At 37.8% G+C, this 27,059-nt stretch overlaps 1 protein-coding gene across 10 annotated transcripts in view; it reads right to left on the bottom strand.

The window, feature by feature from the left end:
* The window catches only part of EMCN (endomucin), a 118,891-nt gene that overhangs the window by 14,208 nt on the left and 77,624 nt on the right, over window positions 1-27,059 (bottom strand). For 4 of the 10 annotated variants that reach the window (XM_014846060.3, XM_044766381.2, XM_070505296.1 and 1 more), the window contains 3 exons: window positions 26,440-26,501; window positions 20,815-20,888; window positions 400-8,323 (listed from right to left, as the gene is read on the bottom strand). The exons of 1 other annotated variant lie outside the window; for it this stretch is intronic. In XM_014846060.3, coding sequence (XP_014701546.2) covers window positions 20,854-20,888; window positions 26,440-26,501 — 97 coding nt within the window. In that variant the 3' untranslated portion in view covers window positions 400-8,323; window positions 20,815-20,853. Of the gene's footprint in view, window positions 1-399; window positions 8,324-9,577; window positions 9,627-20,814; window positions 20,889-26,439; window positions 26,502-27,059 lie in introns of those variants that run through there. 5 more of the 10 variants (XM_044766380.2, XM_070505292.1, XM_070505294.1 and 2 more) reach the window with 2 other exon arrangements.

Here is a 27,059-nt window from a genome sequence, read left to right as displayed (position 1 = left end):
TGGCTTAAACACAGAAATTTATTTCCTCACAGTCTGGAGGCAAGAAACTCAAGATTCAGGTGAGGGCAGGGCTGGTTTCCTTCAGAGCCCTTTCTTCTTTGGCTTGTAGTGGCTGTCTTCCCCTCGGGTATTCACATAGCCTTCCTTCTGTGTATGTGTGTGTGTCCTAACCTCCTCTTCTTCTAAGGGCACCAGTCAAATGGGACTGGGGCCCACTTTAATGACCTCGTCTAACCTAAATTACCACTTTGAAGACCCGATCCTCCAAAACAGTCCGATTCCCAGCCATTGGGGGTTAGGACTTCAACATAGGGGATTTTTTTGAGAGAGGGGATACAATTCAGCCCATAACAGAAAGTTAGTAATATAACCCCTCCCTTAAAAAATAGTCTATAAAAATGTTTTCTGAAAGTCAGTTTTATTATCATATGTATTACATATAAAATATGCCCATTTTAAGTATACGGCTTGAATTTTGGCAAATATGTACACGCATGTAAGCAACACCATGATCAAACTACAGAACATTTCTGTCATCCCCAAAGGTTCTCTTGTGTGTCTCTCCTGGCATTGCCCCTTCATCCCTGGCCCCAGACAGCCACTGGTCTGATTTCTTTTCTAGTATTTCACGTAAATGATGTCATAAAGTATGCACTCCACTATGTCTGGCTTCTTGTTCACAGTATATTGCATAATGTATCTGAGATTTATCCATTTTGTTGGTGTATCAGTAGCTTGTTCCATTTTATTGCTGAGTGGTGTTCCATTGTATGGCTATGACACACTTTGTTTATTTATTGTTTACAGATTTTGGCTATTATGAATAGAACTAACGAGAACATTTGGTTGTAGGTCTTTGTATATCCAGGACATATGTTTTCACTTCTCTTGGGTAAATACATAAACATGGAGATGCATCAGATGAGAAGTATGCATTTAACTTTTTAAACTCTTTTTCAAGAGGAATCTGCCATATTGTTTTCCAAATGGTTGTATGATTTTACATTCGCACTAGCAATGTATGAGAGTTCTAGTTCCTCCATATTACCACCAATTCTTGGCATTATTGACCTTTATAACTTTAGCCATTCCCGTGGATATGTAGTGGTATCTCACTGTAGTTTTGAATTTGCATTTTCCTAATGACTGAATAATACTGAATATCTTTTCATGTCCTTATTGGAAAATCATATATCTTCTTTTGTGATTGTCTTTTCAAATATTTTTCTTGCTTTTTAGTAGATTAAGTTATTTTTAAATTTTTTGAGTTCCTTAAGTTTCCTAGACACAAGCCATTTGTTAGATATATATAATGTAAATATTTCCTTTTATGCTTTGGCTTACATTTTCAGTATATTAGTGCCCATTTGAAGAGTAGAATTCTTTCTTTTGATAAAGTTCAACTTAACCATTTTGTCTTTGGTTTTGGCCTTTTGTGTCCTATTTAGGAAATCTTTACTGACTCTAAAGAAGGCAAATTTTATAAATCTGGATTTAATGTTTCGGTTTATGACACATTTTGATTTCTTTTTGTGTGTGGCATGAGGTAAGTGAGCTTCATTTTTTTTCTGCACGTGAGTATCTTATTGTTTCAGAGCATTTGTGGAGAAGACTGTCTTTTCCCCATTGAATTATTATGGCACCCTTGTCAAAAACCAGTTATATAGGAGAAAAGCGTACATTCATTTATTTCTGGAATCTCTATTTTGTTTCATTGATTAAATTCTATTCTCAGGTCAATACTACACTATCTTGATTACTGTAGCTTTATAGTATGTCTCTAAATCCAGTAGTGTGAGTTCTCCATCTTCATGGTTTTAAAAAAAATGTTCTAGCTATTTTAAGCCCTTTTTATTTCCATAGTAACATTGGAATTATCTTATCAATTTCTACAAAGAGGATAACTGAATTTGGATACGAATTGCAATATATCTATAAATCAATTTAAGTAGAACTGACATCTTAATAATATTGAGTCTTTCAATCCATGATGTGGTGTTCCTTAATTTCTCTCAGAAATTTGACACTTTTAAGTATAAAAGGAGTGCATATATTTTGTAAAATTTTTCTCTAAGAATTTTATATTTATTGGCATTATTGTAAACGGTATTTTTTTCAAATTTCATTTTTTGTTACTAAATAAATCAGTTGACTCCGTATATTGATCTTGTGTTCTGCAGCTATAACAAATTCACTTACTAATTCTAGTAGCTATTTTGTATATTTATTTATGCATGATTTTGTCATATTCCTTTTCAATCCATATATGTCTTTCATTTTTTTTCTTGCACTATTGCATTGGCCGGGACCTCGCCCCCAGAACAACGTTGACCAGAAGCAGTAAGAGTGAATATGTTTACTTTCTTTCTTAGAAAAAAAGCATATAATTCTTCACCATGTATGTAAGTGTTAGCTGTAGGTTTTTCATAAAAGCGCTTTGTCAGATTCAGGGAGTTCTTTTTAATCCTATTTTGATTGAGAGATTCTATCATAAATAAATATTGAATTTTGTCAAATGCTTTTTCTCTATCTATTGAGATAAGCATATAAGTTTTCTCCTTTATTCTGTTAATATATTGAGTTACAATGCCTGATTTTCAAATGTTAGACAACTTTGGACTCTTGAGATAAATCTCACTTATTTTTTTACATTGTTAAATTTTATTTGCTAATATTTAGCTAGTGGTTTTGCTATTTTGGTATTATGTTCATGAGAGCTATTAGCCTACAGGTTTTTATATTTTCTGTTTTTCTTTCTTGTAATATCTTTGGCTGGTTTTGTTATTAGGATAATACTAGACTCATGGAACTAGTTGTGAGGTGTCCATCCTCTTTGTCATTTCCAAGTCCATTTTTATTAGCTAACTTTTCTCATGGTTATGTTTCATAATTTACCTCTTTGGGGACATGTATATAATTTTAGTTGCTGTGATGCTGAAAGCTATGCCAACGATATTTCAAATACCAGCAGGGTCACACATGGTGGACAAGTTTCAGTGGAGTTTCCAGACTAAGACAGATTAGGAAGAAGGGCCTGGCACCCACTCGTAAAAAAAATTGCTCATGAAAATCCTTCGAATAGCAGTGGAGCATTGTCTGATATTGCATTGAAAGTGAGAGGATGGCACAAAAAGATCAAGCAGGGTTCCACTCTACCGTAGACAGGGTTGCTAGGGGGCAATGGAACTAACAACAAATATGATTTTAGATTGGATGATGAATATTTGGAACTTTATGTTGTTGAGCTGTTTTTGCTGTATTTTGTTGTCTTTATAAAAGATTGTCAGATTTGGTTCTGGAAGGCCTTTAAATATTTTATGAATGAACAGCTTTATTCTTTCAAGACTGGCTTTTAAACTGTGTTAGAGCTTTTCTAGAGTTGTTATTAAGGGTATTTTAGCCCAACTACCCAATTGTGATCTTCTGGGGTCCTTAATCAAGGCAATCAATGAAGATTTTCCAGTATCATTGGTCAGACCTTGAGTGTCTCTCTGCCCTGTATGATAGCCAAGAGTTCTCAGCATACAACTCCTTATTGGTTATCTACCTGGCTTCAGGAGCTTTACCCTAAGTGTGTGCATAGCTTAATATCCCATTATCAACAGATACAAAGTGACCCATATGCAGATTTTTTGAGGTCTTTCTGATCTAGAACTTGTCAAAGGGCATTCATACGGCTCATAATTTTGTTTCCCTCTTCTCATGGATCATAGTCCAGCTTTGCCTGTTATCCATTGTCTAAAACAGTTGTCCAGTTTTTAAATTGTTTATAGTGGGACAATAAATCTGGTCCCTGTTTTTAACTATGGCCAGGAGCATAATGCTTTTACCTCTTTCTATAGATAAGTATAGAGATTAGAAAGACTAGTATAGTGATGAAGAACAAGGATTTGAGATTTTGTTAGAAACCAAATTTTTGCTGTTTATTACTTGTACTACGTTGAGTAAGTTATTTAACTTTCTGTCTTGGTTTCTATATCTTTAAAATGGAGATGCTTATGATGATGATAATAATACTAAAAATAATAATATTAGAAATTTTCTCTTACTATTATTGTGATGATGAACTGAGATAATGAATGTGAAATTTTTATTTTTTAGCACTGTTCCTGGCACAGAGTGAGTGTTGAATACGGAGTTAGCTAATTAATAATATTGTCCATGATCACTTTGGCAGAATTCCAACTTCAAGTTCAGGAATGTAATATTGATGGACAAGATGGATGTTTTTTCATTATTTATCAAAGCCGTTTTGTTCTGTTTCTTTCCAGAACAGAAAACAGGTATGTTCAGGCCCTCAAGACAAATCCCCTGAAGCAAAGACAAAGTATATTCATGTAATGGAACATGAGAAGTCTTCTTTGTGTTTGTGGGGAAATTTTAAAGGGAAGATCTGTGGATAATCCATCACAAATTCTCAGTTCAGAGTACCTATTATTTAATTACAATGATGGATATCTTTAATATTAGGCAAAAATTAAGTTTCATTGTCTTGAGACTATTGTCACTCAAAACATAACTTTTAAAGAACATATCCAGTTTTCTTTTTAGAACTTCATAAAATGTTGAATGGCCATAAATCAGGCTTAACAGAGAAAAATGTTAGGGAGAGCCTGCATGTTTGTTGTTGAAGGTTTGACGATGTTCTATGTTGATCCTTACAAACTTAAAGATGGCAGGTAGACAAGAAATAAGACACAGGTTTGTCAGATATGTAATGGAGTTTTTCAGCTCAGCAAGAAGAATTTAGAAGTCTTTCTCTGCTGGCTAATGCCTGCCAGTGTGTCAGCTGACAACAGCAGCGTATTCTCAGCTGACAATGAGCTCTTGTTAATGTCTTGACTATTGATAGACTTAAATTATAGCCATATTGTCATGCAGAACAAACACATATAAAAGTTTGCCTTTGATCTAAATACAGCCTTTCCTTTGCCACAGTGGCATTTGAACTGTATATCAGAGTAAAAAGCTTATAGTAAGTCAGGCATAAAAAGTAGATCATTTAAATCAGATAATTTAAAAACATCTAATTAATGATAATTTTTGCTTGAAAACAAAATATCCTATTTCAACGGAAGTTTAAGTTGATTTGTAAAAATGCAGACATTATCTCTGAGATGGATGCTACAAAATGCCATGCATATATCTGCAAATTCCTCAGTCCTCTATCACCTTGATTTTTTAAGGATTTAATGTTATACTTGTTAATTTAAAGCACATTCTTTATATACAATTCTTGAACTAGAGTGAATTTCGTTCTTTCATTGTCATTAAAGAGCTTTCCTCTCTCCTGATCCTTTTAAACTCTCTTCCAACAATGCTATGAAAGATCAAGAAAATAGTTTTCTAGAAACCAGAATAATACATCTCTTGTAATTATTTAAATTTCAGGAGAACTTGTTTCTTTGCAGTGCTTTCTGTATTACAAGGCATCTGCTGAGGAGCTCAGTAAAGCATCCTGGGGGGTTGGAATATTTTCCTTCTGAAGACAAATGCTCCATGAGGGGTGCAGTCCAGCCACTGTTGCACCCGGTTAAAGACTTCAATGTTAGAGTTAAGCAAGGGCGAAGCAGCCCTGAAGGGAAAGTATATGTATTGGAGATCCGTGCTCTTTTTTATTCTCTTTCTTTCCTTCTTTCCTCCTTCCTTCTTTTCTTCCTTTCTTCCTTCCTTCCATTTTTCCTTCTTTTCTTTCTATTTCCCATATTCCTTCTCAAAGAAACAGAAAGAAATACAGATATGCTTGCCAGATGTCTTTGATTAGAATTAGTCCAGACATCAGGAAGCTAAAACCAAGATGATTTATTAATATAATCCCTAAAGCTGGAAGTTTTCAAATACATCGCAACAAAAAAAGGATTTAAAAGGCAATTTCAAATACACCATTCCATCTCCACTACACTGCCCTCGAACACTGAGATAATTTAGAATCAAGATAAGCTTAGGTAACCATAAAAGTTAAACAGCTGCCACTGGCAGCTTATTAGTCCCAAAACTTTCCATAGAACTTCAACCAACATGACACTTTGATCCCATGTGTCCAGGAAATCGTCAAAGTTCATCAGTTAGCTTTCAAGAGAAGAGTTTGCTTCTGATAGAGTGACACCTAGAGTCACATGATATTTTTAAGAAAATGATACACTGAAAAATAATATCACAATCGTGTGTTTATGAAGTGTTGGCTTCTACAAAATGGAGATTTAAGAAAGACTGCTAGAACAAATCATTACATTTCTAAAAATATTAAACATGCACAGAAATATTATCAACCAAAAGAATTGTGAAAAATCTCTATCCTGTTCTCTTATTGAATGCAGTACAGAGTGTCACAAATGCCCTTACATCCTTGTCACACAGGTGAATTACAAATAGGAAGTGAATGGTAATGGTGAGTCGGTTCCCTTACCAGAGGCTGATATGTGAATCCGTCCCTTTCTCACCTACGACAGATCCCTTTCATTAGTGAGTTCTCATATTCTAATAATCAATCCCAAAATATTCATAATTACGGGAAGATAATACCATTGTCATTTTCACCATCACATTATGAAATTTTGTGTGTTGAGTCCAGTAACTATTTATTAAAAGTAACACACGGAAATATGAATAAAATATATTTATGTACAAAGTGGCATGGCATTTTTTCTACCTAATATTTAGTAATAGACTTGCAAATTTTCCCTGAATTAACATAGTGGAAAACAATAAATACAAACATTAGATAATATGAGAACATCAAGAAAGTAGGAAGTTTCCACGGATGAAAGCTTTTGGCTCTGGAAACCTGAGACGCAAGGGCAGGTCGTGTCATCTCCGAGTCCACCTGCCTGGGCTGTTGGGCTAACTGCTCATAAATGCCCCTCCTCAAATTCACTCTCCTGGGAACACTCCTATAAGATGTAGTAATGTGCTTTTTCCTGTCTCAAAGGGCAAGAGAGGCCCAGGATTCTTTTTGATTCTCTCCAATTATTGCATTCATCTGGACATTCCTTTATTGAGACAGGTGACTGGTGCAGACTGGCAAGCAGGACTGGAAGTCAACATTAATTCCAGAGAGCTTTCTCCTTTTCTACACCTGGAGCATAGAAGGTGAAAATTCAGTCTGTGGGGGGAAAAACATTCAGATTCCAAGAACGTGAAGAAGTAGAGATGCTGGGGAGACCGTTTCTTGGTAAGAAATGCCCATGACTAGCTGAATTTTTTCCCACCCAATACAGTCACTAGACTGTCTCATAAGCACTTCAAACTCCACGTGTCTGAAAGGAAGACCACTATATTGCCTCCTGAACCTGTGCCCTCTCACTCCAGGATCCCAGTCTCTGCTGTTACCTCCAGGATCCATCCAGGCGCCACGATAGAAGTGTGGGCAACATCTATAGTCCTAATTTTCCTCATTCCCAACTCCCACATTCAATAGATCACCACCTCTGGAGAATCCCTATCTTCCAGTTGCTTCTCTATTCTATTCTGCCTCTTCATCTCCATTCCTACAGTCCCTGCAGACCTGGTTAAAGCTCTTGTTCTTTTCCCCTTTCCCTAGGGAATACTGCAGTAGTCTCTGACTTCTCTGCTTCCAATCTTAACACCTCTTGAATGAGTTTTCACATTATATACTCAGTGATGTGTCTTAAGCACAAATATCATCATATTCTTCTTCTGATTAAAGCTCTTAGCTGTATATACCCTATCACAAAGGGGCACAGTTCGGGGTCTGTTGCTCGGGCTGATGGGGTGAGTAATTATGAAATTTATGGGCAACTTTCCTGCTTTGCCGCTGTGTACTCATCAGGGAGAAGAAGGAACAGGCATCTCACAGGAAGGAGAGCCAGTGCTTTGGTTTTTACTTCGAGATTTTCTTCTTTTCAGTGCATAAACAACTTTCTGTGTTGGTCCAAAAAGGAGCAGGAGATGGAGGCTTCTGTGCCTCAAGTGGAAAAGGGGCAGGAGCCCGCCCTGGCAGGGGTGAGATGTCATTGTGCAGCTGATTGCAGTGCTGGTGGTTTGCTCGAATCTGGGAGGAGGATGATACAGTGTGGGTGGAAGCGGGCAGTGGTACCAGGGATGGAGACCTGCCCTCTGCTCTTTCACAGCATGGTTGGAAGAGGCGGGGCCTTTGCTAGAGATGATTGCACTGTTGCCTTGTTTGGGGAAAGCCACGCACTGGCTGCCATGGCCTTGGAGCAGTCTGAAGAGCAGAGAGTGGCCAGAGTCCATGTCAAGCATTAGTCTGTGGAGAAGACTGTAGAGCAGGATATCTCTGACGTCCTCATAGAGCATCTGCAGCCGACAGATGGTCCAGCACAAGCCAGGGCATGGCATAGCTCTAGAAGGAACACGATAATTATAGGAATGATTGTGCAACAGGCTCCTCTCTCAAATTTTGGACTAATTTCCTGGGTGAGTTTTATATCCAAGGTCAGAAGGACCTCCGAAATGAATAAATGATTTTCTTGATAGCATTAATGAAGGAGGAGAGCATCTGATATTATTCTACCTAGAAAAATAAAGTTAGCGTTTCAGTCTCACCTTGTGAAATCCTTTACAATCGACATCATGGAGAATGTGGGAAGCAAGACGTCTTATGGTCTGGTGCTCTCTGCTGCTTCAGCCTCATTTCCCAGCCCTCCTGGCATTGAACTATATCCTCTATACTACTGCTTCCCAAGCTATCTATGGTGAAGAACCAGGTTGTTTTTTCAAAATTTCAAATCAGCCACAAACTGATATTTTTAAAAAATAAATGACATCGATAGAATGTTTCAACAATATCAAACGGCTGTAACAATTTTTAAGTGCTTACACTCTGTTTCCATATGTAATCTCATTGTGGAACAATATCAACAGTTCACTGACCTAGCACCAGCGTGCACAGCATAGTGCTAAGGTAACCAACTGTTTATAATTTCTCTCATATACCATGCCATTTCATAATTCTTTTCATTTGTACATGCTATACCCTATGCTTAGAAAACCCTTCCTCTCTTCACCTAGGCCACTTTTTTTCTTATTCTGTAGGTTTCAGCTCAAATGGCATCTTCTTTAAAAATTTGCTGTTAAACTTCAGGATACAGAGACAGTGTCAAGAAGGTGGCATAGGCAGACTCTGAACTAACGTCCTCCCATGGACACAAAAAATTTACAACTTCTCTCTGAACATTACCCCTGAGATAGAACTGGAAACTGGATAAAAGGAACCCCACAACAAGGGACAGTCTAGACTGAGGTGGAAGAGGCAGAAAATCCTTTCTGGAGAGAAAAGAACCACCTTTGAGTTGCAGTGCTCCACAGCCAGCTGGGAGCAATCCTAAGGTTTAAAGCCTTCCCTGGAGGAGCAGGGGATCTGAGCAGGGGACTATTACCACAAAAAGCAAATTTTGGGCTCAGCACAACCAAGACAAGTGTCATAACATCAGGGTTTGCTGGCTATTAACTACAATGGGGAATACCCCCAGAAAAGCTATCAGACACAAGGGGGAAAAAGCCTACTATTAAAGGGCCCATACATGAATTCACCATTTTAGAAAGCAACCTGAAATCACCAGAAAGGTACATAGCCATCTGGCAAAAATAGACTCACCCGATAGGCTCTGGGTGCATCTCGGTCAGAGAGGAGACATCTGCAGGGACTGAGACATTGGCATCAGCCATTATTTTGACCAAGTACAGGTGTGCTGACACAGACACTGGCAGAAACCATGGGAATTATTCCCCTGGCCTGTTAGCCCAGGCTTCTGCCCCACCCACTAGAGCACTGATTTAATTCAGCTCAGCCAGGGCAGGCAGCCCATTCTAGGAACTGGCCTCACCCAACAACAAACCCTCAGGCAACTTAGCAGCCTGCATAGGCTGGATGCCTGGATCCTCTGCAGCTGGGCAAGTGTGTCCGTCTCTGTGTGATAAGGTGTGTGAGGCATTGGTGGAGCATGTAGGGCCTCTGTAATGGGGCAACTAGGTCTTCTTCAGTGGGCCAGGGCATGTGCATGGGACAGGACTGTGTTGATGGCATATGTGGCCCTGTGGGTGGTTGGGGCTTGTCAGCTGGAGCAGACTTGTGCTTCTCAAACAGCAACATAGGGGAACACCACCACCTTCCAAAGCCTGAAACAATTGGGTGCTCCCACTCCTGGGTCCCACCCCACTTAGCTGCAATCCTGAGAGAGAGCTGACAACAGCTTTGCAGGCTGGAGGCCTACAGCAATTCCAAGTCCCTGAGCCTAGCAACCAGCCACACTGGGGGCCTCCTCACTTAACAGAAAAATCACAATCAGGAGTGTGATATTAGACCCTGGAGCCAGCAGTTCTGGGGTTTCCTATACCTGATAAAGTGACTGAAGGGTCCACAGCAGCCACATGCAGCTGAGCATTACAACCAGTCAGTCGGGGACAGCCTAGCCTCCCTGTGCACCTGCAGTAAGAGCAATCTGGCCATAACAGAAGGACACAAGTAGCCAACACAGGGGACACTCCTGGAACATTTGGAACTGGTGATGAAAGAGAAGCACATTGTTGGGCTTCATAAGACACCTCTTACATAAGGCCACTTCTCCAAGATCAGGAGATGTAGCTCACCTAACTAATACATAGATATAAACACAGAGCAAGAGGCAAAATGAGGAGACAAAGGCATATGTTCCAAATAAGGGAACAGGCAAGTCTTCAGAAAAAGAACTAAATGAAACAGAGATAAACAATCTATCTGATAAAGAGTACAAACTAATAGTCATAAGAATACCCACTGATCTCAGGAGAAAAATGGATGAATTCATTGAGAACTTCAACAAAGGATTGGAAAATATAAAAAAGAACCAATCAGACATGAAGAATACAATACTGGAGATGAAAAATTCACTAGAGGCAATCAATAGTGGATTAGATGATACAGAAGAAGGGACCAGTGAACTAGATGAAAGGCTAGAGGAAATCACCCAAGCTGAATAGATAAAAGAAAAAAGAATTAAAAAGAATGAGGACAGTCTAAGGACCTCTAGGACAACACCAGGTGCCTAACATCCATATTATGGGTGTCCCAGAAGGAGAAGAGAGAGACAAAGGGGCAGAGAATCTATATGAAGAAATATTAGCTGTAAACTTTCCTAACCCAAGGAAGAAAACAGACATCCAGATACAGGAAGCACAGAGAGCACCAAACAAGATGAACCCAAAGAGGCCCACACCAAGACACATTACAATTAAAGTGTCAAGAATTAAACATAAAGAGAGAATCCTGAAAGCTGCAAGAGAAAGACAACAAGTTACTTAAAAAGGAAACCTCACAAGGCTATAAGTTGACTTCTCAACAGAAACCGTACAGGCTAGAAGGGAGTGGCATGATGTATTTAAAGTGCTGAGAGGAAAAAACCTAAAACCAAGAATGTTCCACCGATCAAGGTATCATTCAGAATGGAAAGAGAGATAAAGAGTTTCCCAGAGAAACAAAAATTGAAGGAGTTTATCACTGGGGCTGGCCCAGTGGCACAGCAGTTAAGTTCACACGTTCCGCTTCTCGGTAGCCCAGGGTTCACCCGTTTGGATCCCACGTGTGGATATGGCACCACTTGGCGAAAGCCATGTTGTGGTAGGCATCCCACGTATGAAGTAGAGGAAGATGGGCATGGATGTTAGCTCAGGGCCAGTCTTCCTCAGCAAAAAGTGGATGATTGGCAGCAGATGTTAGCTCAGGGCTAATCTTCCTCAAAAAAATAAATAAAAATAAAAAAAGAAAGAGACCATCAACTTAATATAAATTGCTATATGTGAAAGTTATTATATATGAACTCATGATAATTGCAAACTAGAAATCTATAATAAATACCCAAAAAAATAAGAGAAGGGAACCCAAACATAATACTAAAGAAAGCCATCAAACCACAAAGGAAGAGAGCAAGAGAAGAAGAAAGGAACAGAGAAGAACTACTAAAACATCCAGAAAAAAAGTAACAAAATGGAAATAAGTACATATTTATCAATAGCCACTTTAAATGTCAAAGGACTAAATGCTCCAATCAAAAGACATAGGGTGGCTGACTGGATAAAAAAGCAAGACCCAAATATATGCTGCATATAAGAGACACACTTCATACCTAAAGACACTCACAAACTGAAAGTGAAAGGATGGAAAAGATACTCCATGCACATGGCAAAGAAAATAAAGCTGGGGTAGCAATACTCGTATCAGACAAAATAGACTTTAAAACAAACACTGTAACAAGAAACAAAGAAGGGCACTACATAATGATAAAGGGAACAATCCAACAAGAGGATAAGACACTTATAAATATCTATGCACCCAACATAGGAGCACTTAAATATATAAGGCAATTATTAATAGATATAAAAGGAGGAATAGACAGTAACACAATAATAGTATGGGACTTTAACCCTTCACTTACAACAATGGATAGATCATCTAAACAGAATATCAGTAAGGAAACATTGGCCTTAAATGACACAGTAGACCAGATGGACTCAGTAGATATATAGAGAACATGCCATCCAAAACCCACAGAATACACATTGTTTTCAAATGCACATGGAACATTCTCCTGACTAGATCACATATTAGGCCACAAAATAAGTCTCAATAAATTTAAGAAGACTGAAATAATATCAAGCATCGTTTCTGACTGCAACAGTATGAAACTGGAAATCACCTAAGGAAAACTATCAGAAAAGCTACAAATATGTGAGGATTAAACAACATGCTACTGAACAGTAGGTTCAATGGATAAATCAAAGGAGAAATTAAAAATTACCTGGAGAAAAATGAAAATAAAAATTCGACATGGCAAAATTTATGGGCTACAGCAAAAGCAGTTGACAGTAATAAAGGCTTACCTCAACAAACAAGAAAAGTATCAAATAAACAATCTAACAGTGCACCTAGAGTCACTGGAAATAGAAAAAACAAAGCCCAAAATTGGTAGAAGGAAGGAAATAATAAAATTGACAAACCCTCAGCTGGACACACCAAGAAGAAAAGAGAGAAGGCTCAAATAAATAAAATCAGAGATGAAAGAGGAAAATTACAACAGACACCTCAGAAATACAACAGATTATAAGGGAATACTACAAAAAACTATATGCCAACAAACTGGATAATCTAGAAGAAATGGATAAATTCTTAGAATCATAGAACCTTCAAAAACTCAATCAAAAAGAAATAGAGAATCTGAATAGACCAATCACCAGTAAGGAGATCAAAACAGTAATCAAAAACCTCTCAAAAAATGAAAGTGCAGGACCAGACAGCTTCCTTGGGGAAATTCTACCAAACATTCAAAGAAGACTTAATACCTATCCTTCTCAAACTCTTCCAAAAGATTGAAGAGGAAGGGAAGCTCCCTAACTCATTCTATGAAGCCAACTTTACCCTGATACCAAAAGCAGACAAGGACAACACAAAAAAAGAAAATTACAGGCCCATATCACTCATGAACATCAATGCAAAAATCCTCAACAAAATACTGGCAAATCGAATATGACAATACATTAAAAATATCACACACTATGATCAAGTGGGACTTATTCCAGGGATGCATGGATGGCTCAGTATCTGCAAGTCAATCAACACAGTACACCACATTAACAAAATGAAGAATAAAAATTTCATGGTCATCTTAATAGTTGCAGAGAAAGCATTTGACAAGATACAGCACCCATTTATGATAAAAACTCTGAATAAAGTACATATAAAAGGAAAGTACCTCACCATAATAAAGGCCATATATGACAAGACCACAGCTAATATCATTCTCAATGGAGAAAACCTGAAAGCTATCCTTTTAAGAACAGGAACCAGACATGGATGCCCACTTTCACCACTCTTATTTAACATAGTATTGGAAGTCCTAGCCAGAGCAATCAGGCAAGAAAAAGAAATAAAAGGGATCCAAATTGGAAAGGAAGAAGTGAAACTGTCACTATTTGCAGATGACATGATTTTATATATAGAAAATCCTAAAAAATCTATCAAAAAACTTTTATAAATAATAAATGAATATGGTTAAGTTGCAGGATACAAAATTGACATACAAAAAATCAGTTGTGTTTCTATACAATAACAATGAAGAGCAGGAAGAGAAATTAAGAATACAATCTTATTCACAATAACAATAAAAATAATAAAATACCTAGGAATAAACAACCAAAGAGGTGAAAGATCTGTACACTGAAAACTATAAAACCTTGCTGAAAGAAATTGAAGAAAACACAAATTGAAAGATATTCCATGCTTTTGGATTGGAAGAATTAACATAGTTAAAATGCCCATACTTCCTAAAGCAATCTACAGATTCAGTGCAATCCCTATCAAAGTTCCAACAACATTTTTCACAGAAATAGAGCAAAGAATGATAAAATTTATAGGGAACAACAAAAGACCCCGAATAGCCAAAGGAACCTTGAGAAAAAAGAACAAAGCTGAAGGTATCACATTTCCTGATTTCAAAATATGCTACAAAGCTATCATAACTAAAACAGTGTGGTACCAGCAGAAAAACAGGCACACAGATCAATGGAACAGAATTGAAAGTCCAGAAATAAACCCATACATCTATGAACAGCTGATTTTCCACAAGGGAGCCAAGAACATACAATGGAGTAAGGAAAGTCTCTTTAATAAATTGTGTTGGGAAAACTGGACAGCCACGTGCAAAAGAATTCAAGTAGATCATTATCTTACACCATAGAGTAAAATGAACTTAAAATGGATACTAAAGACTTGAATGTAAGACCTGAAACCATGAGACTTCTAGAAGAAAACATAGGCAGTATGTTCTTTGACACCAGTCTTAGCAGCATATTTTCAAGTACTATGTCTGACCGGGCAAGGGAAACAATAGAAAAAATAAACAAATGGGACTACATCAAACTAAAAAGTTTCTGCACAGCAAAGGGAATCATCAACAGAATGAAAAAGACAATTTAACAATTGGGAGAACATATCTGCAAACAATATGTCTGATAAGGGGTTAATATCCAAAATATATAAAGAACTCATATATCTCAACAACCAAAAAAACTAACAGCCCAGTTAAAAAACGGGCAAAAGATCTGAACAGACATTTCTCCAATGAAGATATACAGATGGCCAACAGGCACATGAAAAGATATTCAATATCACTATCAGGGCAATGCAAATCAAAGCTACAATGAGATATCACTTCACTCCAGTCAGAATGGCTATAATTAACAAGACAGGAAACAAGTTTTGGAGAGGATGTGGAGAGAAGGGAACCCTCATACACTGCTGGTGGGAGTGCAAACTTGTGCAGTCACTATGAAAAACACTATGGAGATTCCTCAAAAAATTAAGAATAGATCTACTGTATCATCCAACTATTCCACTGCTGGGTATTTATCCAAAGAACATGAAAGCACTAATGTGTAAAGATATATGCATCCTTACGTTCACGGCAGCATTATTCACAATAGCCAAGACTTGGAAGCAACCTAGATGCCCATCAAGGGAAGTATGGATAAAGATGATGTGGTATATATACACAATGGAGTACTACTCAGCCATAAAACATGATGAAATCTGGTCATTTGTGACAACATGGATGGACCATGAGGATGTTATACTAAGCGAAATAATTCAGACAGAGAAAGTCAAACACCATATGATCTCACTCACAAATAGAAGAGATAAAACAGTAACAAACACATTGAGACAGAGATTGGATTGGTGGTTACCAGAGGGGAGGGAGGTAGAGAGGAGAGTGAAAGGGGTGATTAAGCACATGTGGATGGATTGAAATTAGCCTTTGGTTGATTAACATGATGTAATTTACACAGAAATTGAGATATAATGATGTACACCTGAAATTTATATAATGTTATAAACCAATGTTACTGCAATAAAAAAATAAAATAAAATGAAAAAACAAACTTCAGGATACCACGTCTGTATTTACAGACCACTATCTATTATTTACTACATTTTATTAAAGCTCTTCCTTATGTGCATTTCTCTCCATTTCTATAAGCTCTCTGAGTACAGGAACCATGTCATATCCCTTTTTATACCTAGCCTAGTACTTGGCCCTGAGGAGTAAGGTTTCTGTCACTTTTTGTTCAACAGAACCATACTTCTCTGTAGGTGAGTTTCCAAGTGAAGTCAAGATTTTGCAGCTTAGATCAACTAGATAAAAACTGGATTTGTGTGAATAGGATAACGCTCATGATTAATATTTTATTATCCATTTTTTCAAAGATCCTCAACCTCTATAGGAACAAACAAGAGTTTTCATCAGAGTGCATTGCACATTGATAATCTTTCTCAAGAAGTGGATCTTGCTTCATTAATGATTTTTTTCATTAGTTGATAGTTTCAATTTGGATGTCTCTACCAGTATTAGTATTTGCTTTCTTTACAACATTATAATGTCTCTAAAATTCAGTATGTTGGCTTCAATAACGATAGTCAGGACTTTATGGTCACTGAATATCTCACAACCTTAAAATTTTATTTATTTGTAATTCTTACAAAGAATAAATGATCACTTTTATAAGAAAGATCATGATATATTCTTTAACAATATTGACAACACTTTATAAACAAACACAATGGTTTTAGGACAAAAGATCATTCTGTCCTGGTTTCCACTGGATGTAAAATCCAGTGCAAAGCATTATTAAGAAATTTTTTTCAGGACCATAGCCTAGGATCAGAAAATAAATCTCCTTTACCCATCATGCTTTCTTTTCAGCCTCTATTATTTCATTTAAAAATGTAAAAGAAAAATTGAAAACCATGTTAATCTCTTCAGGAAATTCATAAAGATGCTTTTAGATTATCAAGCTACCACTTAGAAAATTACAGAAGTGCAGTGAATTGTATCTGGGAGGAACAATAGAAATGGCTAACAGTTCACACTGCTGAGGGTCTGTAGGATGAGATATTCAAATAAGCTACTGGGACTTTCCAGCCCCTTGGATATTCATTGGTCTGAAACTCCCTTCACTTCTTGAACTGTCAGGCAGCTTGGAACAGAAGGCAAGGAGACCCCCGGTGAGGGAGCAAGAGGGCTGCAGTGGCTCCCCTCCCTTACCACAGCACGGGAGTGGCTGCAGAGCAATAAACGGCTTTCCATTCAGTTCTAAAATGCTTCTTTTTTTCCCCATTTGACATAAATCTTGGAAATGTTTGCATGTAATTTAAAAATTGCCTTGAGCATTACTTTTGCTAGTTGTATAATGTCATTCATAGGATGAAGCATAATTTATTTTAAATTTCCACACTATTAGACATGTAAGCTGTTTCTAAATATTTGCTACCATTCTTTCCATATTAATCTTTAACCACATTTCAAATAATATCCCAATGAAAATTTCCTAAAAGTGAAATTACGAGGTGACAAATGTGAAAATTTTAAGTCTCTTAGTGAATACTGCCAAACTGTTCTTCAGAAAGATTAATTCAATTTATACTTTCAAATGCAGCATATGAAACTGTTTGCTTCCCCAGGATGAGTTTTGAAAAGTTTTTAAAAACAGCTCAAGAAAATTGATGGGTTATTTTTGGGAGACCTTAATTCACATTTTCGATTACTAGTAGTATAGAAACTCCTTTATAATTTTGTATCACCATTTCTATATCCTTTCTATGTACTGCCTATTCACGCCTTTGCTTATTTTTCTATTATTTCTCAATTTGTATAAATGTCTTTGTATATTTAGGATATTAATGAATGGTCTCATATTTATGACAAATATTTTCCCAATTTATTTTCTCTCATAATTTTCTTTATAATAATATTTTTATGTTTGGAAGTTTCAAGTCATGATGCAGTAGAATTCCTACCTTTTCCATTGAATTTCCTTATATTGTTCTGTGTTTTGAAAATTCTTACTGAGACACTGAGTATAACATACCTAATTTTCCTTTTGCTGTCTCTTTCTTTTTTTGCATTTGGTTCTCTCTACATCTTTTCCCTATATAGATATTATCAGCTAACGCCCCCACCTTCACACTCATTATTGACCAATTTGTTCACACCATTTATTGGCATCAGTAAGAAAGGAATGTGCTTTGTCTGCTCCACATTTTTGTCTTTGCAGAAGTTCTCTGTAACAACAAATCACTTCTTTTAGCTATGTCATTCTTGTCATAAGAGAATTAGTCTCAGAAGAAGACAGTGGAGGAGCACAGTTGCATTGTGAATGAGCACTGAATATGTATAGCTATGCACAGAGCTAATACAGCTCCCTTCTTTGAGTCCGGTGGCCTTCAACACCTATCATAAGTTAGTTTAGCAAAAATCGCTATTCTGAGGGTGGTACCAGCCAATAACCAGGACCAAAGCGAATTACACAGGGAAAATTTAAGATAAATTAATGGTTTTCTTATTCTAAAGAAATTTTGGTCCCTAAATGTGGCAACAAATCTACAATGAAAGGATAATATTTTTTTGAACTCCTATCAACTTTCTTCTTGTTGATACAAAAGTCATAGAGATTTTAGAAGTAGTTTGAATTGATGTGTCAGCATAAACTATGTCCATATAGTTTTTAAATTTTTTCTCTAAGTGTTTTCTTATTTCTTGTACATGATTTTATGTTCCCTCTAGACAAAACTATTCAGAAGAGCAGGGATCATAGATGATAAATATTTTGGAATTCCTGTCTACTCTGCCAAATCACATTAAATATAATACTCTGCACAAAATAGATGATCAATATATGAAGCAGCAAGCATTAAGTAGATCTAGAATTCTATTTTGAGGTGAAACTTTTTTAACATGAATGAATATTTCTATATTAGTGCTTGCTGTTCCATACAGATCCAAAGACTTCTCAATTTCTTTTCCCAAATCTTCTAGGCCTGATGAATATATTCTTATTTTGAATCTCTAAGTTGATAATTGATTTCTAGTTGACAACTTAGAAAGTAATTACTCACTGGTTATGACATTCAGAGTGCAATGATTGCTAAGAGAAATAGATTGAAAAAAGTAAGGCAAGTAAACAGTAGAATTGATAGATGTCAAACTCATTTCTCCCCAGTACTTTCTAATATTTACTCTTCAGAACATCACTACGTAATTCCAAAATGACACAGAAGAGCATCAAAAGTTATTTACCTCTGAAAACCAAAAGACATGAAATCAGAGATTAGGAGTAATTTTATAGTACAAAAATGGAAAGGAATGGAAGTTGGACAATAATGTCTTTTATTGAGCTTGTTTGGGTCAGCACCATTCCTTGTCTTCTATATAACTTTTCTTTCTTTTTCTTTCCAACTGAACAGAAGACTTTGTCTTCCTCCAAATTGGACAATTAGCCACTGAGGTGTGAACATTTTGATAATCTAGAAAGCATCCTTTTACCAGCCACAAGGTTGTGAAGAAACCATAGCTGGTACAGAAGGAAGCTTTCCACATACTAGCTAGGGCTGGACCACCTGTCTCCATGCTCAGCTTCTCAAACTCTGGGACCTGAAAGTGTCCATTGCGAAAGGATAGGCAAACTCTCAGATTCCTCTCATCCTAATCCACTCCTTGCTGGCTAGAAGGGGATGGAATTCTGATGCTGATGCATTCGTCTGGATGGCACTCCTCTGTCTCCACCTCCTGCTACTGGCCAGAGAAGCATGACAGGCATGATTTACTCAACAAGCACTTTGCTGAGTGACTGTAAAAGCACCATATTAGTGGCTGGGCAGTAGACGTAGGTAGTGGACACAACAGTGACATTACTTGCCCTGAATGCTTCCCAGAGTGACTGCTGCTGTGGTTGGGCCAATTCTGGGCATATACACATTTATTTGTTCTTTTGCTGTTTTACTCTTAGTTGTCAAAGAGTAGATTCTTCTGTAGATCCTAAAAAGCATCAAACACTAATTATGATGGCACTTAATCAATACTTCCTATGACAACTAGATTAAAATCAAGGAAAATGTCCTTAATCCCAGGAAAAGAAAAGACAATCCCACACTAAGCTGAAAGAGTTAATTCCAGTAGGCCTGAATTTGGCCTGGGCCATTTCACTGACATAGGAAATGCACCTGTGTTGCATTGACGCTTGTCAAAGCATGGAACATGATGAAAGCAGTGCTGCTTATAACCATAGTTTTAAGAGGTTCCCATTATTTATTGACTAACAGTTATGGTGATAAGATTGATCATTTGCATCTGGTCTGATTGAGACAGTGGGAGGGCTCTGTCACTCGGTTGGCTGTATAGAGAGAGTGCCCACGTGATTGGACGGTGTATGAAAGCCCAGCTGAGACGACATTTTGGGTCAACTTGTTTGAGGTGCTTTGTGCACACATTTGTGGTTCCTGGAGCCAGAGACAGTGCATGCTGGTGTGGTCTGTACAGGAGGAGGACAAGCGGACCTCCCGTCTGGCTTCTCTGGACTCCTTGCCCTGGGCCAGCCTTTGGCTGTGATGCACATCCTCGCTTGAATGCGGCTGTCAGACTGTAACCTCTCCCTGCCGTGAACTGCACATGCGCAAGCACTGTCATTTTGGGTCCTGTGAGCCTTCGTTAGGGACAGAGCGCTGTCTAACTGCCGCTGTTAGTGCGTGGATACTGACCCAGGCAAAGGAAACATTACTGACAGGCAGAAAAAGGAAACTGTGTCATTTCTGAGGGAGGCAGAGCAACTGGAAGAATCTTCTACAAACCCCAAGACACTCATCTCTCTGGCAACCCTTAGAGTTTGTTTATAGGAAAATAGACGATGATGGTTTCACTGACACAAACCATTAACTTTTCAGCTTATAGAAGTCTTTCAAAATAATCTGAGCTGCAGAAGGCTAATAAAACAGATACTAATGAGTATCCCAGTGAATGAAATTAGGAAACTTACATATTTCTTGCCCAGGTGTGGGGAGGATTCATCAAGCTGTCAGTTCTTGGTTTTGCCTTGTGCACAGTGCTCACCTGAAAACAAGATACATTTTGATCTACAAGCTCACAGAGTGAATAGGCTGAATAAAGTTTCTTGTTTTTCAAGGAAAGTCCAATTTCCCTGCAAGAATGTCACCAGAGCCACAATTTGCCTCTTGGTATTGCCTGGAAATTGTTCACCAAGATTTATGAGCATTTTTTGGCCATAGTCTGTTTTCACCCTAAAGGAGCAATGCTAACTCACTCCCCGGGGGTAGGGGGTGTGAGTTGGCAGGTGACAACAAGAGAGACACGCTAGGGAAGGAGTTGTTGATTTTTGCTTGTTCCATGAGCTGGCTCTGCCTAAGCAAAACTATGTCATATATATAAAATTCCAATTTATCAGGAAGACATTCTAGGGTCCTATGTTTAAATAATTCAGTGAGAGTTTTGTGAAAATGAACTTACAGACCAAGATGAACACTTTGGTGACATACAGAGCGGCACAGGGGACGTTATTCAAAATAACCGTGTTATTCCGTCTTGGCAAATCAACATGTATACTACCTCGTAATATCTCTACATGGCTTAAACGGCCATTTTAATATTTGACCATATTATGCATAATGGAAAATAGAGAAAAATAGAGAATAGAAAACAATTAAAAATTACTCGTGAAACACAACCTGGATACAATGAATATTGGCATTTGGGATATTTCCTTCCAGTTGCTTTTTTCTAGGTATGTATGTGTTTCATTTTCTTTTACTAAAATATCATTATTATAACTGCTATTGGAATTAAATTGTTACCGAATATTTCTCACATTTCCTATTCGCAATTAGACTTCGAAGGGAGATATTAGGAATATCTCTAGGATGATGGGAAGCTGAGAGACCCAAGCACTCTTCCATGCCCTTGGATCTGTGGTTACCACGTTTCACATTACCTGTGTCTTTCAGGTAGGTTCAAGCATCAGGATTGGTCACAGTGTATAAAGCAACATGGCTCAAAGTATGCAGCTTTGAGAACAAATGTCACCGTTTTGCCCCAGATTTTATCTGCCAGTTAGGAAACGCTGTATCTGGGGACTCCATTGATGTCACCTGTCACCTGCATGGTCATGGCAATAATAAAAAGTGCCAGAGACCTGTGGGGGAACAAATTCAGGACCCTCCTTCAAGAGCTCCTTGGGTCTTATGCTCCGAGAAGGGCCAGGGAGTGGGCAGTGCCCCTCAAAGCCCCCACCCAGTGCACGCTTGTGCTCACTATTGTTTACTTTGCAAAAGATACAGCACCGCCTGGAATCCACGGCTGTGAAGAACAGGAATGAGCAGTAAACACAATAAACATTTGTTGAATGCCTACTGTCTGTCAGAAGTCATGCAAAGCAAATATATGAAAATCATTACAATTCCTAATATCTCCCTTCGAAGTCTAATTGCGAATAGGAAATGTGAGAAATATTCGGTAACAATTTAATTCCAATAGCAGTTATAATAATGATATTTTAGTAAAAGAAAATGAAACACATACATACCTAGAAAAAAGCAACTGGAAGGAAATATCCCAAATGCCAATATTCATTGTATCAAGGTTGTGTTTCATGAGTAATTTTTAATTGTTTTCTATTCTCTATTTTTCTCTATTTTCCATTATGCATAATATGGTCAAATATTAAAATGGCCGTTTAAGCCATGTAGAGATATTACGAGGTAGTAATACATGTTGATTTGCCAAGTTAACAATAAGATAAGAGGAGGGAAAGCCTGGGCTAGTCAAGGAAGCCTTGGTGGAAATGCAGAGAAGGGCTGAGAAGCCAGACTCTTAATCCATGTACGGCTTTGTAAATCTATGAATCTTTTGCTCACTTTTACACTTTTGTTCATTTCTTGCTGTTAATGAACTTTTATTTGTAAAAATAAACAAAAAAGTGGCTGTGAATTTAAGGCCTTGTAGACAAGCTAAAGTGTTTGAACTTCACCTTAGGTAATGCAAACTTAGAATGTTCTAAGCAGAGGAATACTATAATGAATTCAGATTTGTTTTTTCTTCCTCCAAATGGTTCAAAGTCCAGGAATACTTTGAAATTAAACTGAATGATGCTGTGTTTTCTTTCTTCTGTGAAGTTACGTATTTTTAATTTAAGCAGCTTTCTTCATAATTCTTATAGCCTTACATATTAAAAATGAGATAACCTATGGGGCCGGCCCAGTGGTGTAGTGGTTAAGTTCACACGCTCTGCTTTGGCAGCCTGGGGTTTGCCATTTCAGATCCTGGGTGTGGACCTACGCACTGCTCATTGGGCCATGCTGTGGCAGCATCCCGTATACAAAGTAAAGGAAGATTGACAGGGATGTTAGTCCAGAGACCATCTTTCTCAAGCAAAGGGAGGAAGATTGGCAACAGACGTTAGGTCAGGGCCAGTCTTCCTCACCAAAAAAAAAAAGAAAAGAAAAGAAAAGATAAGGTATGTTAAATTTCTGAGATGTGATGTAAATGGGAATCATGTTTAAAATGCATCACATCACATGCCTATTTTGCAGTCAATCAAGGTGATGTTTAACTTGGCAAGATTTCGTACTGAAGCTGAGTGGGATCTTACATGTTCTCATAAAGGACTCCCTGATCTGCTCCATTTGGTGCAATGTTTTCTGAAAACACATTCTTGTCATACCCTAATAGACGTTCTCTTTTACATTAAACAAAGCTCCTAATTTAAATAATCAAATGTTAAATATTTATGGGCTCCATTTTCCGCAGAAGAACCCTGCTTGAGAGAGAAAGTATTAAAGGAAGGGGGCACTGTGGATGGATGGAGCACCACGGCCCGATCTGAGAGGGAGGCTTTGGGGCCAGGAATTGTCTTATAAGGAGAAAATGACTAGAATAATAACCAGGGCTCATTGGAGCTTCTAGAAACCCAGAAAATTTAGCATCCCCTGGCAATGCGCCAAAGGTGGGTTGCTACAGAGCTCTGTTTCCATGGAAACATGATTTTATTGACCTCTAAAATGGCACAGTGTATTTTGAGATATAAGACCAAAGTTTATAAATTGAAGTACTGACCAATCCAATGAATTCTTATGGCCACTGAAGCTCAAATTTCATTTTGTTACCAACTTAGGCACATTAATGAACACGGTATTTCTTAAGCCACTAGTAAATTACATAAAATAAAACCATCGTCAATTCTGAGTGGGGAGTAGTTACATATTTGTTCCATCAAGTTCTGTTCTGTATTTTTAAACTATCTACAATTTTTATATAGGTGATAGTGGAAAATTGGGCTAAAATGTGAACTTATACCCAATCGAATCATTTCAGATTCTATTCCAGTTACATTTAGGAGAGATGTCACTATGGGGCAAGAGATATTTAAGTGAAAATAATTGTAATGATGTAACTTCTGTTGAGTGTAGTGAGCATGGCTTTAAAAAGAAAGCATATTTGACCAAGTTTTGAGAGACAGTGGGAAGAGATTTGTTTGAGAGTGTTTCAGGAGCCATCAAGTCTTATTAATGGTAGACAGACTTTATTAAAATTATGGTAATATAAAGAATATTTGGAGATTGGTATGTTTTAGATTATTAATTCTAGGCTATTGAAATCGACTCTGAATCATCAATATCAGTCTTGCCTTATCACCAAATATTTTCTATGGTAATCAGCTGGGTTAACCTTTAGAGGTTATTTTCTTAAGAGATGTGGTTCCTAAATTGAGGCTGGCAGAAATAAAAGTACTAGAGAATAGATCTTTTTATTTCCATGATATTTCCTCCTTAGTGACCTGCAAAACTACTTGTGAAGAAAAGCAAGCTTGGAGCGTTAAGGGTCTTCGTAACTGTCCCACCACCGGCTGGTCCACTCGTTACTGCAGTCACTCCCACGGTGAGGGATACCAGTTTATGCAGAAATTTCCTTAGGCGTTAAAGAAGAATCAGATAGTAAATTTGCAACCAGGGAAACATGAGGTTCTCTGGGGTTCTCCCCTCTGGAAGCCTCGATTGATTCTGCTGTCAATTGTCATTTCTCTGGTGGGAGTGGGTGGTAGAGCAGGTAATCTTGACCCTGGCCCCGTCCTCACAAGGAGAGCCAGGGGCTCCCACAAACAGGCTTCTTCCAGCTTCTGGTTAGCTTGCCACCCACAGCTTGGCAAGCCAGAGCCTGCCGAGTGCTTTGTTCAATCCCCAGGGGAGTAAGGGAGGGCTCAGGAAACTGCTGTGACGCCTGCTTATAGCTATGGGCAGCTTCTGAGAGCTCTCCTGGACAAACGGTGCCCTCACGCTCAGGGGCTTCCAGGAGCTTAGTTAAGACAAGTTAATGTGTGGGCTGCTTGCTCGCCCTTCTTCCTGACCTGGTAGAACAGGCTTGGCTACTTAGCCAAGGCCAGTGAACAGCCGGGGGAACCTGGGCGTGGTTTCCAGCTATCCTATGAGTGAAATTGGCTCCTTTGTCCATATTTAGCTGGTTACCTTAGAGAGAACAGCGTGGGGTAAAGGAAATGTGTACATCAAAGAGTAGAAGAGAGAGGAGAATGAAGACGGCTCAAGGAGCACTTGGGCATCTGGCTGCAGATTTTGGGTGCCCTCGTTTTTCAAGTCTTCTGTTTGCCTGTTGTAGTTGGTTCTAGTTAGAGTTTCCTGCCTGAAATTGGGAACACATTCAGCCTTTGATATCTTGCTCTGGAATTCGAACATTATTTACAGCTTTCTGTTTTACAAAATTGTTTCTTGCTACGTATTTACAATGTAGTTTGTCATGCTACAGCTCTCACTTTCCATAATATATGTCTCCTGGGACTATTTTGTACAGGTAAAATTGAAGAAGACTGAATATTGTAAATGGATTAATGTAACTTGATATTTAAATTAGAGCCACGTAGATTGCTTTGTAAAACTAATGATTACTTTTTATGTATCTGTTTTGTGGTATCAATGTTTTAAATATTTGGTCAACTCAAAATAAGAAAATAATCTGTGATTTTTTTATTTTTAAAAGCTATCCAGCATCTCATTTTTCATTTCTCTTGACATAAACATAACTCATACAAATCCTATCTATATTTTGAAAAACTTCTACATTTCAAATCAAATGAAATCAAAACCTAAGAAATTGGAAAAAGAAATGTAAATTTTACTAACAGGAAATTGTGTTTTGTTCTCATTGGGAAGCTCAATTAAAATTATACAAAATGATATAAAATATCATTTACATTTTAACTAATGAATCCTGGTCCCAGTAAGCTATACACAACCATTACCAAAAATGAAACAAAACGGCAATGAAAAAACCCTGTAGCACACTGAATGCTCTTTCTGCCACTATTGTGGAATAGAGAATGCCTCTAGCCACCACCCATTCTTTAGAACACAGCTATACATTGTAAAAAAGCAGCCTCTAAAAGCCAGATAGTCAAGAGTCTTACCCAAAATGATATTTCTGGCGCTCATCTTCCCTTCATAGGAGAATGTAGTCTTTACTGGAGTTACTAATTGACTATTTCTAAAGAAGTTATGATTTTTGGTTATGTTTCACATGAACAAAGTCTAAGTTAGACTTGGAAATAACCATTTTTCATCTAATCAACAATCTGGGAGCTTACCAGACTCATGAGAAATTGTCTTAACAGTGAGAAGCTTCACACTCTCTTTATCGGACTGGGGTCTATTTGGAACAGAACACATTGTTAGCACCACAGTGATTAGCAGTGAATGTCTGTGAAAGAAAGTAAATGTGATATAAACAGAATAAAGAAGATACACATGCGTATATATTTTTATGTTTCTTCACATGCAGAGAGACACACATGTGCTTTAAAGCATGCTCTCCTTCTGGAATCAAGCCAATAAATCTCTGTCATTTTGTTACAGAGATGATCATCAGATAAACATCAAGGTGGCTCATGTGAAACACTTGTCACAAGGTCCATATTGCACATGTCTCCAGTCCTGAGTCTGAAGGGAAAGACACCGCAATGTTTCCGGCCCTTTTGGGCTGATGCTGAGTTCTAGGAACGCTCCTTCTCATGATGTCCTGGGGACTGCAGTACAGTGTCCGAACAGTCTATTTTAACCAAGAGTTCCCACCTATTCCTTCTCAGATTCTAAACCGTTTCAAACCCCAATTCCTTTCCTCAAACATGTCAAGAGCCTCTATTTCTAATTAAGAAGGGTCGGTGATCTATGGAGACTATTTCTAAAGTTCATAACCTGATAAACATAC

The sequence above is a fragment of the Equus asinus genome, chromosome 3, assembly GCF_041296235.1.
Source record: "Equus asinus isolate D_3611 breed Donkey chromosome 3, EquAss-T2T_v2, whole genome shotgun sequence".
NCBI lineage: Eukaryota > Metazoa > Chordata > Mammalia > Perissodactyla > Equidae > Equus > Equus asinus.
The sequence above is the reverse complement of the archived record's forward strand: the minus strand, read 5'-3'. Positions and strand labels throughout refer to the sequence as shown.